This window comes from Quercus robur, chromosome 10 (genome assembly GCF_932294415.1).
Source record: "Quercus robur chromosome 10, dhQueRobu3.1, whole genome shotgun sequence".
Taxonomy (NCBI): domain Eukaryota; kingdom Viridiplantae; phylum Streptophyta; class Magnoliopsida; order Fagales; family Fagaceae; genus Quercus; species Quercus robur.
The window spans coordinates 52,260,483-52,280,214 of record NC_065543.1 but is presented as its reverse complement, the minus strand read 5'-3'; the positions used below and the strand labels follow the sequence as shown (position 1 = coordinate 52,280,214).

Sequence of the window (19,732 nt, the reverse complement as noted above, 5' to 3'; positions counted from 1 at the left end):
TAATTAGGACGCCCCACTTAAAGAAGAGTATAAATAGGGAGAAAGTAGGAAAGGTAAGGGGTTGGAACAAAAAATCAACGGAGAGAAACATTACAGAAAAGTGAGAACTCTGTTTGGAGAGAAGAAAGTCCTACTTGGACTTAAAGAAAGGTAGCTCGACTATTTGGCAGCATCCATGGTTGGGCTGAATCTAAGGCAATCCAGTATTGAAACACCACCATAAGATCACCAATGACACCATCAATTGCTCATTAGACCTCCCATTGTGGGAAAATCGCAATCCAAGATACAAATAAATTGGAGGTTTGGGCCTGATTAACCCAAGGTTAATGAGAACGAACCATCATATTATCTTATTATAAATTATGAAATATCTTCAGTTTACCCTATTTTCATTCTACCGCTCTCGTTTAACATAGCTTTTTCATATCTTTAGACAAAAACAAGAAACCCATAATTCGACTTCATTACTACCCGTTAGTTGTCACCATATTAAAAAAAAAAAAAAGGTATGTTGCGTAACATGTGTATAGAGATTAGAGTAAGCCTCTAACAACCTGTGAATCCACCAATGGTCACAAAAAGATTAGATGGGTAAATCCTCTCCAAAATAAATAATAATAATAATAAATAAATAAAGCCGAAATAAATAGAAAGACAGCCCATGACCCAGGTACATTAACATAGCACTGAAAGAGGCCCATACCAAAAACAATATTGGGCTGACTCAAGCCCAAACAAAATCTAAACACGTAAACCCTAGGGTTTCATATGTTCTCTTATATCTCTCGGCGCCTTACCGCATTTTCTCTTTGGCTGGGATTTTGGGAAAGACAGCATTCAACAGAGCCAGCAACCATGGTGAGTTTAGTTTCTCAGCTAAAATCGATCTGGGTTTTGCTTGGTTTGGCATTTGAAAAGTGCTTTTCTTGTTTTTTGAAGTAAATTTTGCTTCTCCAAAGCATTTTGGAAATACGTCCAAAAAAAAAAAAAATTATAACCATAACTTGCAAAGCTTTGCTATTTAAGTGTTTTCGTTTTATATTTTGGTTTTGGTTTCTAATGGGATGTGTTATTTTGACTTTTCAGGTGAAGTACTCGAAGGAGCCAGACAACCCCACCAAGTGTATGTGAATTTTTAGCTTTTTTTCCACTTTTTAACTACAATTTCATTGGATCTTATTGGGGTATTTGTTTGGTAGCTGAGAAAATTTAGGATGATGCAGAAAGATTATATTTTGATTATAGATTTTCCATTTTTACCTTGTACTAGATAAAAAAGTGTTTGCTAAACATAAATATAAAATATGAGATTTGAATTTTTGGGGTGATGAATCTCTGCAACTAATCTTAATATAATAGAAATTTGATATTGTTATTTGTCTGACCATTTTTCAGCCTGCAAGGCCAGGGGTTCTGATCTCCGAGTTCATTTCAAGGTACCCTTTGGTCAACTTCGTTAAATTTCTCTTTTGATTGTGTGGAGTCTGTTTTAAGTGCTTGTGTTGTATATGTATGTTTAATTATACCTTTGCTTGATTTGTTATTTCAATTTATGGAAATTATGATCATCTTTCATCATTTTCGCTGTGGAACTTGAACCTGTTGCCCCATAGGCTGCGGTGCCATGTGGCTTAACCCATAGGTTATTTGAAGTAGGTTAGATGGTATTATCATAATCGCTTTGCCTTGTGACCTTCATTCAAAATAAATTATCATGTATTAGCACATGTCACTAGCATTGTTTGGATAGAAAAATTTATTAAAATCCTAACATTTATAAGATGTGGCCTAACATCATTTTGTCTCTTTTCTTTGTTTAAACTGCTGGCAAAAGACAGGGACCTATTGCCCTTCATTAAGGGTTCTTCCTAAACTTTAGGAAACCTACTTGCATGGTTGTTGGGTAAAGGTCTAAGTTTTCTAAAAAGTTTAGCAATATATGTTATACTCCTTCCGATTCTGTAGTTAGCCAAAATAGTAAATTCTTGGAGTTGATTTTAGAGGCTCTCATTCCATTTTCTTGTCTAGTGGAAAAAGTGGTGAGAAATGTTTCTGTGAATCTTAGCTCAAATATATCTTGCTTTTCCCCCTATGCAAAAAAGAATATTTTCATGATAAAACGGAGTAACATCCAGGAAAAGAAGGGGAGATGTCATCTGTTCATTTTAAAAACTAGGACACAAAGGGGAGAGCCAAATGAGAAAAGGAGATGTAAATGTGAAAACTGACATAGCATCATGGACCAGAAATAACGTTTTTCATTAGAACCTTTTGTGCTAATGCTGTTCTTTATCTCTTAATTATTCATTTTGATGATATGGAAAGGTAAAATGGCTCTTTTTGTTGATGAGATGAGCAACTCTCCATTACCTATCTAGAATCTTGTTCATTCATTTTCTCAAAGGTTTTTTGAATGGTTATCTTCCTTCCTCTTTGAGACATTATAGAGAAATATGTCTAGCATAACACTTGTTTATAATTTTTATGCACTGTTGTCATACCTTTCTTTTTCAATTCTTGACTGTTTTCTTAATTATGCTCACACAAAGAAACTGTTGTGTCAATGGTTTTGGTACATGATACAGGCCTTAACTTTCAGACATGATAGGTAGTCATTAATGTAGTTGACTTCGAAGTTGAGATAAAGTGTATCAATGTATGTTCTTCATTGTAATGCATTTATTACCTTTAGAAGTTTTAACATCAACATGTTTATATGTGCAAACTATAATTCATATAATTCCATTTTCAGGTACGGGGTACCCTCTTTGCATAATATTCTGTTTTCTTTGTGGATCATTAGTGTTTTTTTAATGTTTATGTAATTGGATTCATTTCCTCTCTTGCTGTTCAGAATACGAGGGAGACAGCCTTTGCAATTAGAAAGTTGCATTTGACCAAGGCCAAAAGATATTTGGAGGATGTTTTGGCCCACAAGCAAGCCATTCCCTTCCGGCGGTTTTGTAGAGGAGTTGGGCGAACTGCACAAGCTAAGAATCGCCATTCAAATGGACAAGGACGCTGGCCTGTTAAATCTGCACAGTTTATTCTGGATTTACTTAAGAATGCTGAGAGTAATGCTGAGGTTTGTATTTTTTAGCAGCAAATTTTATCCTGGTTCTGTTTCTGTTGGCTAATGACATTTGCATATTATCAACTATTCTATAGGTGAAAGGTTTGGATGTGGATTCGCTTTTCATATCTCACATCCAGGTAAATCAAGCCCAAAAGCAAAGGCGTCGGACATACCGTGCTCATGGACGAATCAACCGTGAGTATTTTTGTCCACTGCTGAGTTGTGTATCTTTTCTCTATTAAAGTGTGTCAACTTGATAATTTCTTCTAAATCTGGCTGGCAGCTTACATGTCATCTCCATGCCATATTGAGTTGACTTTATCTGAAAAGGAAGAACCTGTCAAGAAGGAGGTAATTCTATATGATTTACTTTCTTTTTTCCTTCAGTTCTTGATGAATGAAACCAATTTAATGTGCTTGTCTCTCTTTGTATTTGTGAAAACTTGCTTGTTTATTTTATTTATTTATTTTTTAATATTGTGTTGCATCTGTATGACATAATTTTCTTTATTGCAATGATTTTGCAGCCTGAGACTCAGTTGGCTCCTAAGAAACCAAAGGCTAGAGCATTACGTAGTGGCGCTTCTTCTTGAGATGCAGAGTTGTAGTCTGTCAGCAGTCTTTTTCTTGGTTGACTACAGTAACATTAGAACCTTTTTGTCTGCCTTCTTTTGAGAAAGTGTTAAATTTTCAGAGTCTCTTCGGAGATATTTGTATTGTGTGTTGGAGCTTATTTCAAACCAGTTGAAATTGTCTTTGTCCCGTTTATCATGAATGCTTGAATTGTTTTGATCCTCTACTGGTTACTGGCTGAGCTGTCTGAATGTTTTTAGAGTTCAAATTCAAGCGAAATTAGTAAGGTTCATTTGGTAATGCCAGCAGAAGCTATTTCAAAGCATGTGGGTCTCATAATTGTAGAAGCCGCACTCTACATGTATTTAATGCACGAGATAATTATTGTTATTCTAGATATCCATGGTGTTAAAAAGTTGGGGCTTTTGACCAATAATTGGTTGTAAAGATAAGGTAGCTGTTTGGCAAGACAATTTATAGGGCCATTGATCAATGTCTCCATACAAACTAGCCATTCAAGAAGGGATCTTTAGATTCTTTACTAAAGCTAAATGTGGAAACTTGTGAAGGCAAGTCCTGCAATATTGAACCCTAGTTCATTGTACCAAGCAGTTGCTAGAAATGAATTTAATCAAAAACCTTTGGTTAACATTACTCAAAAGAATTGATTTCAAAAATTCAAGTTGCAAAACAGATTCAGTGTCCTGATGTAATGAATAAAGATGGCTAATCATCTGGTAGAGAAAATACGGTTTGATGGTTTCATCCAGTTTTGCATAGCAATGTGACAATATATAGATCAAATCACTTGTTTATCAAAAAAGAAAAAAAAAAAAAAAAAATATATATATATATATATATATATATATATATATATATATATATATATAGATCAAATCACATATAAATCAATGAACTTTAAATCTCTCCATACAAACTACCCATTTAAGAAGGAAGCTTTAGATTCGAGCACCCACACTAGATGTGGGATATGTGCCAAATGCTAAATATTTGGCACATATCCCACACCAAACCCAATTTTAGCCCATTTAGTAGATGTGGTAAATTTTTTTTTTTTTGCAACATTGAACAGTACCGTGGCAAATTTGCCACGGTACGGAAGAGATGTGGTATATTGTTTGTTGTTTGTTTATTGTGTTGATGTGTAGTAAATATTATTTTAATGTGTAGTAAATATTATTTTAATGTATAGAATTGAATTATAAAACATCTGATAAATGGGATGTTGTAAAATGATGTGGTAAAATAATAAAGTAGGCATTTGATGTGGTAAAATGGCATAATTTTTGGAACATCTGCTACGGATACTCTAGCTAAATGTGGAAACTTGTGAAGGCAAGTCCTGCAACATTGAACCTTGGTTCATTGTCCCAAGCAGTTGCAAGAAATGAATTTAATCAAAAACCTTTGGTTAACGTTACTCAATGGAATTGATTTCAAAAATTCAAGTTGCAAAACAGATTCAGTGTCCTGATATAATGAATAAAGATGGCTAATCATCTGGGAGAAAATACGGTTTGATAGTTTCATCCATTTTTGCATAGCAATGTGACAATATATAGATCATATCGCTTATAAATCAATGAACTTTAAATATAGACGTCTTTGGTATTTTGCTTGAAATAGCTGATCCAAACAATCAATAACTACTTATTTTTAACGTAGTATTTGACAATCTTATTTATAAATTATAATTGGGTGATGTTGAATTTTAGTGGGATAGTTACCTTCATAAATGTACACCATTTTGGGGGAAAAAGAAATATAAAAACTTAATTTGATGCCCGCTATTTGGGAAAAAGAAACATAAAAACTTAATTTGATCGTAAGCCTACATGGATAGTGAAAATCATTAAAACTGAATGAAGCTGAATAACAACGTTGTATAGTTGAATTACAACACATGCTCAAAACTTGCCCATGCAACAAAGAATGTTGCAAGACTCAAACCCAATATGCATCCAAAAGGAGCTTCAAGGTTGCACAGCTTCCAGAAGTTTTTCATATACCTGTCTAGCAGACAAATCTTCCACCTGATACAATTTTTCATAAGTTAATGAACTTGGTTCAACATCTGAGATAAGAACCTTAAACATATGGTTTTACTTGAAATGTGACCTATTGCAAGATATACACAAAAGCGGGGGGAGGGGAGGTGTTAAGATACAGAAACTTAAAACAAATCAACTATTGCAGCCTTTTCTAAGTCTAAACTAGTACTGGCATGAAATGGTCATTGAGGGCATACATCCCAGAATAAGACAGTTTTACTTGTAATATGTCTACGTCGTATAACCATGCAAGTAGTTAAGAAGTGGCTATAATAAACATCTACTGCACGTCATTGTCACCTATGCTGCTTTCTAAATAAATGCACTTCAGTTAATTATAAAACATTTGGTTAATTTGGTATGGGAAAAAAAAGAAAAAAGAAAAAAAAGAGGAGGTTAAAAAGGCCAATCTATCACATTTTTCCTTGAATATTAGAATTTACTACTTGAATTAGAAGCAGAAAAACTTGAAATACAAACTCAGGAGAGTGGGGGTGGGCTGGGGTGGGGGCACAAACTGTATGTAGGATAGGGGTGCTTGTGGACCAGGGTTATCTTGAAAAGCAGGACATTAATTTAGTATGAAGATGTTAACATATTGCCATGTGAAAGTAAAATAAGAAAAATAAATTATTTGGTCTCTAGAAAACCCAAAACAGCATATGAGCACATTAACACATGAGCATACAGACCCACACCCTAAACAATAGAGAAAAATGATTTAACTCACCACAAGGAGTTTAGATTTGTTATTCCACCCTCGTTGGAGAGTCATCTGGCTTAATCTCAGACCCAACACCTAGGTCAAAAGCAAACATGTTTAGGATTAACATGACATTTAAAATAGTATTAAAATAAGGATCAAGTTCAACTGCCTAAGTTGAAAACAGCTCATACTTTGCCCATGAATTCCAAAAGTTCATTATTTGCTTCCCCACGGGCTGCAGGTGCAGCTACCGTAACACGAACATCATCAGCATTCACTCCTGGCATGAAGAATGAGAATTACATGTTAGAGCAATACGTTATTTCTTTCATAAATTAGGCAAATCCTTCAGATTTATTGCAGACGTCAGTGGGTAAGATATGCAAGAGGTAACACAAGACTAAGTTGCTGATACACTTGCTGACAGAAAAGACAATTATGGTGTTCTTTCTATTACTTGTATATGTATGTGTATATATATATATATATATATATATATATGAATATAGAACAAAGGTAAAACATAAACATGTACATGTACAAGCATACTTAACACAGAAACACTCAAATGGAGGTATGTATAGTTTGTGCCTGATTAGGCAAAACACATCTGTTGATAAGTTGTCGCACCAAACAGTCAAAAATGTTTATCAAGGCCTCGAAGTTTTAGATAAAAGCCCAGCCATGATGCTTGGTGCAGACAAGTGTCCAACAAAGAGTCTCTACATCACTGTCTTTTCTTCAGTTTCAACTTCAATAAAAGATCATTCTTGCAAGTTGATTTTGTGAGAAATATTATTAAGGTATTAAACCCAAGGTGTGTCCATACCAGAAGGCACTCATTGAAATATAATTCTCATGAATTGAATGAAGAAATTAAAATTTTAGAAACTGCATGCACAATATTAGTTCTTATTTATCAGCAACTAGATGATTTGATTGAACACTTGTATGCAAGAAGTATGAACGAGTTTTTCCTTCAAAACAGATCAACTCTATTTTTTTTAATAATAAATAACTCTATTTAACTTTGTGCTCCAGAAGCAATGCATGTTAATAATATAAATTCATGTTACTTGTGATTGCTGAGCGTTGGGCACGATCTTCAACTTCTATAGCAACTTGAACGAGTCCTCCTTCTAACTGTGATATACAAGGTGGAACAGGAGCATCCTACAGCAAATACCAAAAAGTGAATGTTAAACTTTTAGAGTTAAAAACTTGAGAGAGAGAGAGGGAAATCCCTTTTCTTGTCATAATTACATATTCTCAAAGAAATGGCCTAGAGTTCAATTATTTTATAAATTTGAGCCTATAGACGATGGCTGATAAAAAGCCTATATACTACTGTTTCTTATACCTGTGGGTTTGTTTCAGCAGCAACTGTGCTAAGGGCACCATCAACAACATAGATGAAAGAAGCAACTTCCAAATCTTCTTCTGAGCGGTAGCAGACAAAGAGCCCACAACCCATACAGTTCATACGGAATTGCTTCTCCAATTTCCCTTCACCCCTGGATTAGAAAGATCCACAATGACATATGTACTAATGCATATATACTTATAACTCCAAAAAAACGCTAATTATATATGCTCAATTGATTCAATAACACAAAATGTTCAATAGACAAGCTCAAGACAAAAAGAACTATCATAAGAAAATTTAGAAACATGAGTTAAATGAAAAGAAAATCCTATACACACTCATTTCCATTCCAACCTTATGGTTTGGCACATGTTGTAAGAGACCATACCAATGGGCAGTTGTACAATAACTGCAAGTCAATCCTATTTACTTTATACATAGCGTTTCTAATTATAAGATAGTGTATTATAAGATGAGCAAGACTTAGGTACAGTACTTAGATGCTGTATCTTAGGTTCCTCTCTTAAGATTTTGCCATGTGGCTTTTTTTTCATATATGAAAGCGTATTTTTTAAGTTAAGTAGCCATATAGGGGAACCTACATAAGTTTTGTCCTTATAAGATAGTGATCAGATATCTCAGTCTAAAGGAACATTTGGCCAAAAATTAACCGCGTTTTTTTTTTTTAAGTCAAGAACTTTTTTTTGTTTTTGTAGATAAATCAATGGTTACAATAAGAGAAAGGGGGATTTGAACCTAAGCATCTCTATTGGAAACGTTAGGAGGTGCCAGTTGAGCTACAGGGCTCTTGGCAACATAGGGAACATTTTTAAAGAAGAGTCCTTTGGACTTGCCTCTAGCCATTAAAACCAAGCAACTGACCCCACCCGCCATATCCAATAGCAATCCAGTGGCATTCACCCCAGGAACAAAGTTTAACTAACATTAAAGTTTAGGACTAATACTTGATATGTTCAAAACAACATAGAGGGTACACTAAAATCCTATATAGATGATTCAATTACCGCTTCAAGAGAACTTTTCCAGCATCATTGATGTTCAACCTAGCAAGATGCTTTGTCTTGTCCAACACATACGCTTTGTCTGTCTTCCTTTTGGGCATTTTCTGCAACTGGGTATCTTATAAAAAACATACTTCAGCAATAATATTCAAAGTTAAAGCTTTAAAGCTTCTTTTATTGTATGGTGAAGAAAGTATTACATGGTAAATTGATGAAATTTAAAACTATAAAAAGAGGGTTTTAGAGAGAGAGAGAGAGAGAGGAGAACCTGTGATGAGGACATGAGAGGCACAGTGCTTGCAGTAATAGACGAAGAGATCGGAGTCAGGTCCATCTGGTGCTGCGTCCTCGCTTGAGTACGTGTGGGTTGTTCTCTTTGGCATTCTTTCCAATCTGAATTCTTCTTCCTTATCTGATCTCTCTGTGCACTGTGTAGTAGTATATAATTTATTTCTTTTATGTCTCGCACTCGTAGCAGTGTTCACTCACAGAAATACGACGTCGTTTCTATGTGAGAAGAGAGATGTTGTTTAATAAATCTTTTATTTTTGTTTTTGTGTTTTTCTTATCAAGCATGGCTTTTTTATAATACAGTCCTTTTAGAACTTTTTTTTTTTTTTTTTTTTTTTTTTTTAATGAGTCCTTTTAGAACTTAGAACCCTATTCCCTCTTTTATGTGTGTTTGTTTCCAAAAAAAAAAAAAAAATTACATTAAACGAACACCAAAGGAAAAAAACAAATGCAAATTTTTTCCTCCAAGAAAACCAGGCATTAACCAGAAGGGAGGAATTATTACAACAAAATAATAATAATAATAATAATAATTTGTTAATATCACATTAACACAGATTATGAGGCACAAGGTTGAGTTATCTTTTTACCCAATAGAAGGAACATCTATGCGTCCAAAATCTGGTATAAAGATAGTTTTTCCGTATTTTATAGTATTTGATAGCATAAAAAAAGATAAGTTAAAGAAAAACTATATTTGGTCAATATAAAAAATATGACTTATTTTCAGAGTTTTTTTTTTTTCCACTAAATTGTTTTAGAAAACAACTCTATATTACAGCATATTAAATAAGGAAAGTTAGGAGAATATTTTTCAACTTACTTAAAGTTGCTACCAAAATTTGGAAAATGAGAGAGTTTTATAAAAAATACTTATTTGAAAATGACTCGTTTTCTATGCTCTGTTTTTTTTCGATGGAAAACATTGTGTAAAGATAGTTTTTTATATTTTTCCAATGTTTGATAGCATTAGATTAAATAAGTCAAAAGAAAACTATTTTTAGTTAACATAAAAAGTATGGCTTATTTTAAGAGATTGTTTTCCACTAATTTTTTTTTTTTTAAACAACTTTATCTCACAGAAAACTAAATATGAGAAGTTATGAGATTGTTTTTTTTTTTTTTTTAAACTCATTTAAGGTTATTACCAAACATAGGAAAATGAGAGAGTTTTATGGAAAATGTATTTTGGAAAATGACTCATTTTTTAGAAAACATCATTGTTAAAACAAATAGAGCACTAGAAAACATCATTGCTGAAACAAACAGAGCGCTTGAGAAAAAAGATTTCAGCTCTATGCGTAGTAGATAATCAAAAGCCAGTGGGCAAAATTATCATAATTGTTGATGGCTTGAATGCAAAATTGATATTCTCCTTCAATGAGAATGGGTTTATTTTGTGAGAGCAATTTCTCTCTTTGAAAACTTCTTAATTCCATATAACTAAGGTGTGTTCAATGATTCTTCTCCCCACATTATTGATACTTAGGTGCAAATTAATTTGATTAACTATGTCATGAAGCACATGATTCCTCAAATGTCATAATTGTATCAATTGTCACTGCCATTTGAGCACTAATTCGAAGCAACTATTCCATCAATATTTAAGTAAAACCTTGAGGGAATGATCTAGAATGAATTTGAAAATATATGCGCTACTAGTGAAGGAAAGCATGTATATTATGACTTATGAGCCCACGTTATAGCCAACCCAAATGGCTCAGGCTAAATCACACCTAAATAACAAATGAATACTTGACTCAAACGAATCACAATATAGAAGACAATTATATCATCTATTAATATTATATTTGCATATAATTTCTACTCATTATACCAAATTTATCCTACAAGTATATGTGAATGGTCATTTGAATGTGTTTTTGAAATTATAGGATAAAGGAAATTTCAAAATATAAACTTTGTCATTCTTGAACATCGCATCACTTCCACTCCCTTTCTTCTAAGTCTTCTAACAACACAACATAATCAAGAAATTATCCAAAAATCACTATATAGAAAACCTAATCTTTTAGTAGAGAGTGAATGAGAAACACATGATTTTTTTTTTTTTAATTATTATAAAAATCTTAGTTTTTTTAAAGATAAATTTATTACATAAAATTAAGACAAACAAAATTTTGACACATGCTAATATGGCAGATTATTGGTAGTAGGTAGTAAGTAAAAAAATGATGTATGTGATGAACCCAAAAAGCTTGTAAAATCAATTGGTGTGAAAAATATTATCAAATTTTTTTTTGTGTGTGTGTATATAGTAGCATTACTCAAATTATTACAAGTATTTGAGTAATTTAAATATATAATTGGGTCAGGTTTCAAGCCCAACTCCATTAAAAAGACTTCGAATCCATACAACCATTAGTGTCGGGTCGGGTAAACACAAATAATCAAGGGAATATTCGAAGGTCCTTAAAACGATTCGTATATTTTGGGTCGGGTCGAACACATCACTCTATAAATCGTCCCCTCCTGTAGCACTTTACAAACCCTAGAAATTCTTCAATCTTCTCAGCGCCTCTCTCACACAGCACTAAGCTCCTCCATCTCCGGTAATCTCAGATCCCATATATGTGTTTGTGTTTATGTTGATTGTAAATCTGATATACTACCTATAAACTTTGATGGGTCAGTTTTTTTTTTTTTTTTGGGATCAAAATGCTGTTTTTGTTTGAAATTTTTTTGATCAGTAAGCTTATGGGTTTGTTTTTTTGTATGTGTTCGTCAATGCTCACTTTCAAAGCCCATAGGGGATATAAAGATTCAAAATTTAGCTTTCAATTTAGTTTTGCAGATTCAAAATTTGTTGGGTTAATGATTTTTATATAAATGTGGTGAAATTCAGGTACAGTTTCTTTGATTCTGTAGTGTTGCAATTAAATAAATTCAACTTCATGGTCATTGCAGGAAAAAAACAATTTTGTATTGAATTCAATTGGGTAATCTGAGGCACAGTACCTTAGGAACTGTACCTAATATTTACCCTTGTCTATATATAAAGCCAATATGCTTTAAGCTCAAAAGGGTCTTACCTATCATGTGTAACTTACTAATCAAAAACTATGTGATCTATAACAAAACTTCGGTACATATTCTTAAGTACACTTAAGGAACTATACCTAAGTTTTATCATTCTCTCTCGATATGTGTGTGTAAATATTGCAAATGTGCTTTTAGTTTAAATGGATCTTTATTGGAGACGGAACTTACGTATAATAAAACTATATTATATATAATCAGTTAACTAATTTTTGTTGTGTGGAGCATGTGAGCTTGTGGCTGTCAAATTTTCTTGTTAATAAACACTTCAATTGCTTGGAGTTATGATATGTTATGGAATTCTGTTAGATGGCTTGGTTTTGTGGGGAGGGTTAGTTTATTTGACTTTCTAGTTTTTGGTCTGTAAGTTTGGTTTGATGCATTAGGGTGAATATGCACTTACCCTTATTTTGTCATCTGCCTTTAATATGCTTGTAGGACCAAATACTTAGCTAAAATGGCAGTCACATTCTATGATGTCAAATCGCCATCTGGCTTGAAGAAGCTTGACGATTACCTGCTTACACGCAGTTACATTACAGGGTAAGTTTCATCCTATCATTTTTCTTTTGTTTCCTTTTGTTTTTGGCATTGTTTTTCCTGTTCTTCCTGTACTTGTTTTCTCAATTCTTAATTGAGAATGATTAATTAAAGACGATGATTATGGTTGGTTTATGGATATATTTTGTAGTTTCTAAAATGTCTATTGCTCTTTTCAGCTATCAAGCTTCGAAGGATGATATCACTGTTCATGCAGCACTCTCCGAGGCTCCATCAGCTGAATTCGTTAATGTGTCTCGGTGGTACAATCACATCGATGCACTCTTGAGGATCTCGTAAGTTAATTAATAAGTTTATTGTTGTCTCAAAATCAGTATTGTATTTTCCATTTATCAAAAAAAAAAAAAAAAATCAGCATTGTATTTGCCTTGTCCCTTGTTTCCTTGCATTCGTCTTGAATTACTTGGATTTTTTGGGCTAATTTATGCAGTAATATCCATAATGTCTGTTTCTCATTCAATTGATTTTCCATTCTAGTGGTGTTTCTGAAGAAGGTTGTGGTGTCATTATTGAGGGAGCTGCCCCCATCGAAGAGGAGGCGATTGCAACCCCTCCTGTTGGTGACACAAAGGCAAGTACCTTCTATCATCTTTTGGCTGTTAATACTCACACATTTCCGTCCTCTCAATCATATTCTCTTTTGAGTCAATTTGGTCAATACTTATATCCTATTCCTTTATGCCTTCTTGCAATTGTACCAATGCTTGTTATCCTTAATCATTTTCTTTTCATCTTCCAAGATTTGTCTAAAGTATTTTGATCTCATACTTGTCAAAATATCTTTTTTCAGGCTGCTGCTGCTGAGGATGATGATGATGATGATGTGGACCTTTTCGGTGAAGAGACTGAAGAGGAGAAGAAGGCTGCTGAGGAACGTGCTGCTGCTGTCAAGGCATCTGGCAAAAAGAAAGAGTGTGAGTTTTCTGGCTTATTTTCATGATGCTTATGTTGCTTTTAAATATGTTGAAGTGTCTTCCTCCCTATCTTCATTCACGCTAGCATTAACTTGAGCTATTTTTTAATTATGATTTTCATTATCAGCTGGCAAGTCATCAGTTCTTTTGGATGTGAAGCCATGGGATGATGAAACTGATATGAAAAAGCTTGAGGAAGCAGTAAGAAGTGTTCAGATGGAAGGGTTGCTTTGGGGAGCATGTATGTTTTTTATATGTGATTCCTTGTGTTAATTTTGAACATTAAAAAGTAATCAAGCAAAAGGCTTTGTCTTGCTCCCATTTCTTACAAAAATTATCTTAATGGGAGGACTAATTATCAAACTTGTTACTGATGGTTGATAAAAACTTCATTTTCCATAATCACGTCATTCTTACCATTAATTTTATTACAAGTTTCCCTGTTTTTATGTTTATGATGAAATAGTTTTTTTTTTTTTTTTTTCCCTTATTATTTATGTTATTCGTTTGTGATCTTGACAGTGAAGCAACACATTCTATATCTCTTGATTTTGTTATTGTTCCTTGATGTCTTGTCACTGTAGCTAACCAATTATATCTTTTGTTTCTGTTCTGACTTTGATTTATTGATTGTGACAGCTAAACTTGTACCAGTTGGGTATGGTATCAAGAAAATGACGATAATGCTTACCATTGTGGATGACTTGGTGTCTGTTGACACTCTCATTGAGGAACATCTTACAGTCGAACCAATTAATGAATATGTCCAGAGCTGTGACATTGTAGCCTTCAACAAAATATGTAAGTATTGTTATAATAATTATTTCTATACCAATGAATTTATGCTTGTGCCACTTGTTGGGTTATTTTGTGATCAGCCTATCATTGTATGCACTGCCTGCTTTTGACCACAGAAATATTGTATTGCTTAATTGTTCATTTTGGAATATTGATGTCTTGTTTGGCACGTCTGATTCTTGTTGCAGAATTGGAGGATGTGCTTGTATGTGTTTTTGCTGGGGATGTTGCAGTCTTTGCAGGGATTGAAGACCTTTATGCATGGCTAATGTTATTTATATTTTTTATTTTGAATCTTTATATTCCAAATTTTGTTTGTTGGAATTTAATTTAAGTTTTTAGTTGTGGATTATGGTCCCAGTGAAGCAAATGGTGTCTATTACTAATATTATATTGATCATTGCAGTATCTGTATTCTACGTGGTATAAACTTCCCCCCTCCCTCTCCCTGTTTCTCTTCCCAATAAGTCTACGGACATAACATTTTCTCAGATGTTGACGTGGTCTATTGTGATGGTACAACATTATAAAAGTGGTATGTGAACCTTCCATATTTAAAGGAGATGTTACTCCAATCACAACAAGCCATTTTTGTAGTTTTTAAGAGTCTCCCTCTCCTATAGAAAACGTAGGTGCTAAAAAAGTTGTGTTCACATGGTGGAAACGTGAAGAACTTGCAGTTTATCATCTCTATTTTCCAACTTTTCCTATGAAAACTCTTTGGGTAAATTATATGTTTGGTCCTTAGTCTTTTCAACATATATCATTTTGGTCTTTAATATTTCAAATTTGTCAATTTAGTTCTTAACTTTTTGGCATCGTGTCAAAAGGGTCTCCATTGTTATGATACGAATGGAAAACACTGACGCGGTTTAAATCTCAAGTAACTTCTCTTTTACACTTTTCTCTTTGCACTTTCTTTGGAAGCAAACACTTGCAAAAAAGAAACTCAACCAAAAATTAAAGTGCTCGCCACCAAGGAAACATCTCAATATCTTGGCATTTATACAGAAGACAAACAAACCAAAAGCAATAACACTTCTCTTTGCATTTTCATTTGTGTGAAACCTTGCTAGAGAGGAGGAAAGTCGCTGCCTTCATCGGGAAGAGGTTGATAAGCCTCCTAAACTGCTAGCTCCAGATACGACGGAGCCTCCAAGCTCCTCAATGCGTTCCGGCTCTATGACCCAATTTAGAATGTCCTCATTTCCATCGATGAGATTTACCGCGTCCTCAACAGCCTTAGCATGAAGTGCTCCCTCGACTCAACGATGAAAATCCTTTCTCACGAAAGATTGAAAAAGTGTTTACCCTTTTATATTCTCAGCTAATATGAATGAATCTGAAATCTCACTGTAGTGGGCAATGTGTTCAGACTTTGGACAACAAAGCTTCTTTTTTTTGATAAACTTTTTATTTTTATTTTTATTTTTTTGATGAACTCAAAATCATCAAAGCTTCTATTTTGTTTTAGGGTCATGCTAACGATCCATTTTAAGAAAGTTTTAACATCACTTTTATGGGAAATGAAAAAAGCTGTCAAACCATTAATTGTTTTTTTAATTTGTTTGTTTTCTTCATAAAGATTGAATTATATTAGTATTGTAGGGTCACGATTCAGGGCCCAGGCCCAACAGGTAAGGGGTTCTGGCCCCAGGAGCCCAAAACAATGAATTTATAGAGAGTGAGTTACAGAACTAGGCCTAAACGAAGTGTACACTAGCTAAAATTGGGCCATGCAATATTCGAGAATAAGAAAACCCCCCTTTATGTCCATTAGATGTTTAATCCAAGGAGACGTGGAGGACGTATATCAGTCCCTGCTCAAAGGCTATGGTTCTTACACTGTTTTTCTGTTCTAAGTTCCCTTGTTCTCCTTCTATCTCGTTATACATTTCCCAATATCTGTCTGAGTAGACCTTCAGGGTCTCTCCTTCTCGCATGGAGAAGGACAGAAGGGAGTCTAGGAGCCGAGGAACCTTGCTGCTAGTTATGAAGCGAGAACCGAAAGCCTGTGTTAGCTACTTAAAAGAGTTTATGGGGTTTGGCTTGAAGCCGTCGAACCATCTCATCGCCATGGGTCCCAAACTGGACGGAAACACTTTGCACATCAACGCCTCGTCCCTGGAATGGACGGCCATCCTCTGGTTAAACTGGCTTACGTGCTCTACTGGGTCCGTCCGACCATTATATATGGCAAAAGTGGGTTGGTGGAACCGCCGAGGAAGCTCAGCCCCCTCAATCCTGCGCGTGAAGAGTGACTGGAAGATGCGGTCCAAGGCCTTACTCATGGCGTCATTTGCTAGGCCCTTGTAAGATGGGCTTTTTTGGCCGCATTTGTGAGGTTGCTCTTCCTTGTACTTCACCAATTCACCTTACTTTACCTGACAATGAAGAGATCACTCCCTTTTGTAATGAATTTTAAATACGAGTTTAACGTAGCTAACTTTACTACTTTCACGCAATGACAACTGTTGTTGCACCACTTCCCAGTCTCATTGTACTTTGTATTTTTCAAATGATGATCACGATGTTGGGTACTTCAGGCAAACCACAAGTCCAGACCCTCCTACCCAACATCTTGGCCACCAACAGACTTTCTGTTGCATTGATGTTCTACACAGTTTGGTGCAGCTCGCGGAGAAGTTGATAAGGGGTACTAAGAGTTTAAGTGTATAATTTTGTCTTAATCACTCAAGGGTATTTTGAGAAATTGACCACCTAAATTGGGTTAGTAAAAACATGATATTTGCTTCAAATTGGCGTGAATTCAAGGAGGGATATTATATTATATTATATTACTTTTTGTTAAATTTTTTGGTCTATTTTGTGTTGTTGTTTGATCATTTGACCTAATTTGTATTTATTTGGGTAATTTTTTGTTCAACCTTCAACAAGCCAAGATTTTGGAAGGATCAAATTTTACTTCAAGTGGACTCAAATTTTTTTAAGGGTGGTTAAGAATTTTTTCAAGGTGGTCCACAACCAATGTACATTTAAATTTTATTTTTTCAATTTAGGGTGGTCATGTGACCACCCTTACCAACAAGTAGTGCTACCTTTGCCTTAAGGGTCTGTTTGGTTGAAGAAGTAGAAAAGTGGAAGGATAAAAAATTGGGAGATGATAGAAAAGTGAGAAAATAGAAGAGATTTAGTTTTCTCCTATTTGTGTTTGGTTGGGAGGATGGAAAAGTGAAGAGATGAAAAACTTATTTGTTTGATTGAGAAGAAAAATGAGAGGATGGAAAAGTGAAGTTGGTATAAATTTACAATTATATCCTTATTAAAGAAAACAAAAAGCAACACATTTTTTTAACAAAAAGATTGTGTATGTACAAGTGAACTAAAAAAAGAAGAAGCAATTGGACGACGAAAAAAAAAAAAAACCAAATGCATTTGGGCGTGGACAAAACCCATGTGCACTTGCACATGGGCATTTTTGTCCCACCAAGTGCTTCATTTTCTCCCCATTTTGGGGAAAATATATTTTGGTAGGCTTGGAGAGAAAACACCCAAGCCTCACCATCTTTTTTCTCTCCTCCCTTCCCAACCAAACACCTTTCAAAAAGTTTTCCATCCTCATTTTCTCTATTTTTTTTCCATCCTCCTTGAAATCCACTCCACCAAACACACTCTAAGGGTATATTTGTTTGGAGGGATTTTAGGGAGTGTGGAAAATTTAGGATAGAAAAGTGGAGAGAATGAAGTTTTAGTAGGTGTTTAGTTGAAAAGGGGAGGGGAAAAAAAATGTGGTGGGACTTGGGTGTTTTCTCTCCGGGTCCACTAAAATGTTTTTTTTTTTTTTTCTTAAAATGGAGAGAAAACTAAGAGGGAGAGTCTAATTTGCCTGATTGACAAAAAATGCCCCTTTTAGCTCTTTTTTTATTTTTTATTTTTTATTTTTTTTAAGCTTTTGCTTTCCTAGGCAACGTTGGCTCTTCTTTATTATTATTATTTATTTATTTATTTTTTGTTTTCTTGGGACACGTTGTCACTTCCTTTTTTTATTTTGATTTACAGGGGAGTGGGCGTGACAATGCTTTGCTTTTTTTTTTTTTGTTTGTTTGTTTGTTTGTTTGTTTGTGTGTGTGTGTGCTTGTTTTTTTTTTTTTTTTTTTTTTTTTTTTTTTTTTTTTTTTTTCTGTTTTAATTGAGCATCATTTTTTAATAATGGTATATGAGTAAATTTATACAAACTCATTTTTTTCATTCCTCCATTTTTCCACTCCCAACCAACACAAAAAGGAGGGAAATTAAAATCTTTTCTATCCTCTTACCATTTTCTATCCTTCCACTTTTCCACCCATCTAACGAAATGGACCCTAACAACTGCCATGCTTGGTTACATTTTGAGCAGAGGTTTAATGTTCTTGATGCATTTTCATTGATCAATTGAGGATCCAGATCTTAAAGATTTCCTAGAGTACTCTATAATGTAGAGTTCTTTGAATCTTAACCTTTCTTTCAAAATAAATGGTTAAGATAGTGACACATCATCAACTCACCTATACAATGTTAAATTAGTCTTTCAAAACACATAAATACTCCTATTTATCCTAAACACCTTTCAACTTCTATACTTATCTCTCTAAAATAATTTTAAAAAATTATGGACTTATCTCTGTTACTTCTTTTTTCAGAAATATCATCAACAAAAAACAATGATCATTATAACTTAAGCATTTATCTCCACATTTCTATCTTTAAAAACCAAATAACAACCCAATCATTTTTCATCAGATGATTTTTTCAAGGGTACAGCTTGCATCTAGCATTGTTAGCGACAAGATCTTTAGAGTTGGGTCTAGATTTTGGAACTAGTAAAAAGTGTTTGCATCTCCAATTGAACAGAATTGCTGAAGCAATTTTATTATTCCCACTGTTTCATCCTTGGGAGGATTTAACCATCCCAATGTTGAAGATAAACTTTAGTATTAAGACTTGCTCTAGCTTGGGAGTCCACCTTGACCTCACTGCTTCATTTCTTATTAAATGTTAATTTTAATATTTCATTTCTCGTAAATCATCAATTGAGGCAAGGATTTTTTTTTTTTTTTTTTTTGAGTTGGTGGTTTTATGGAAAAAGAAAATTTAAAAGAAGAAGTTGAATGGTGTTAAATTGCTAACGTCAATGCTTTGTGGGGGTGTGAAGGATAAGGGCTGGAGTTCAAGTTTTCAGGAGAGAGCTTCACACACATACACTTAGATTAGGTTAGAGTAAAAATTCTATCTTGTATAAAAAAAGTGTACTTTTTGTATTTTAAGACTAATTTAGGATTATATTTATGAA

The 19,732-nt window shown here is 34.0% G+C and overlaps 3 protein-coding genes across 5 annotated transcripts; 2 read left to right on the top strand and 1 right to left on the bottom strand.

Annotated features, from left to right (window-relative positions):
• The first annotated feature begins 730 nt into the window (after positions 1 to 730).
• On the top strand, positions 731 to 3,878 carry LOC126702000 (60S ribosomal protein L17-2-like). 2 transcript variants are annotated; one of them, XM_050400538.1, is made up of 7 exons: positions 732 to 861; positions 1,090 to 1,126; positions 1,399 to 1,439; positions 2,858 to 3,088; positions 3,172 to 3,274; positions 3,363 to 3,430; positions 3,607 to 3,878. In XM_050400538.1, the coding sequence occupies exons 1-7, from the start codon at positions 772 to 774 to the stop codon at positions 3,670 to 3,672; spliced, it is 636 nt and encodes a 211-aa protein (XP_050256495.1). In that variant the 5' UTR covers positions 732 to 771; the 3' UTR covers positions 3,673 to 3,878. The 2 variants fall into 2 exon arrangements, with proteins under 2 accessions (XP_050256494.1, XP_050256495.1); XM_050400537.1 differs by having other exon boundaries at positions 731 to 861; positions 3,363 to 3,669.
• Positions 3,879 to 5,463: 1,585 nt separating this feature from the next.
• Positions 5,464 to 9,291, bottom strand: LOC126702511 (UPF0235 protein At5g63440). Of its 2 annotated transcripts, none has more exons than XM_050401215.1 (7): positions 9,087 to 9,291; positions 8,822 to 8,936; positions 7,791 to 7,944; positions 7,507 to 7,603; positions 6,622 to 6,710; positions 6,455 to 6,523; positions 5,464 to 5,706 (listed from the first exon to the last, which is right to left on the bottom strand). In XM_050401215.1, exons 1-7 carry the CDS (start codon positions 9,199 to 9,201, stop codon positions 5,647 to 5,649), a joined length of 699 nt encoding a protein of 232 aa, XP_050257172.1. In that variant the 5' UTR covers positions 9,202 to 9,291; the 3' UTR covers positions 5,464 to 5,646. The 2 variants fall into 2 exon arrangements, with proteins under 2 accessions (XP_050257172.1, XP_050257173.1); XM_050401216.1 differs by having other exon boundaries at positions 8,822 to 8,928; positions 9,087 to 9,261.
• Positions 9,292 to 11,515: 2,224 nt separating this feature from the next.
• On the top strand, positions 11,516 to 14,850 carry LOC126703638 (elongation factor 1-delta-like). Its single transcript, XM_050402662.1, has 8 exons — positions 11,516 to 11,682; positions 12,608 to 12,712; positions 12,889 to 13,005; positions 13,208 to 13,301; positions 13,521 to 13,644; positions 13,772 to 13,885; positions 14,284 to 14,445; positions 14,631 to 14,850. Coding segments are annotated over exons 2-8 (699 nt in total). The 5' UTR covers positions 11,516 to 11,682; positions 12,608 to 12,626; the 3' UTR covers positions 14,633 to 14,850.
• Positions 14,851 to 19,732: the final 4,882 nt, after the last annotated feature.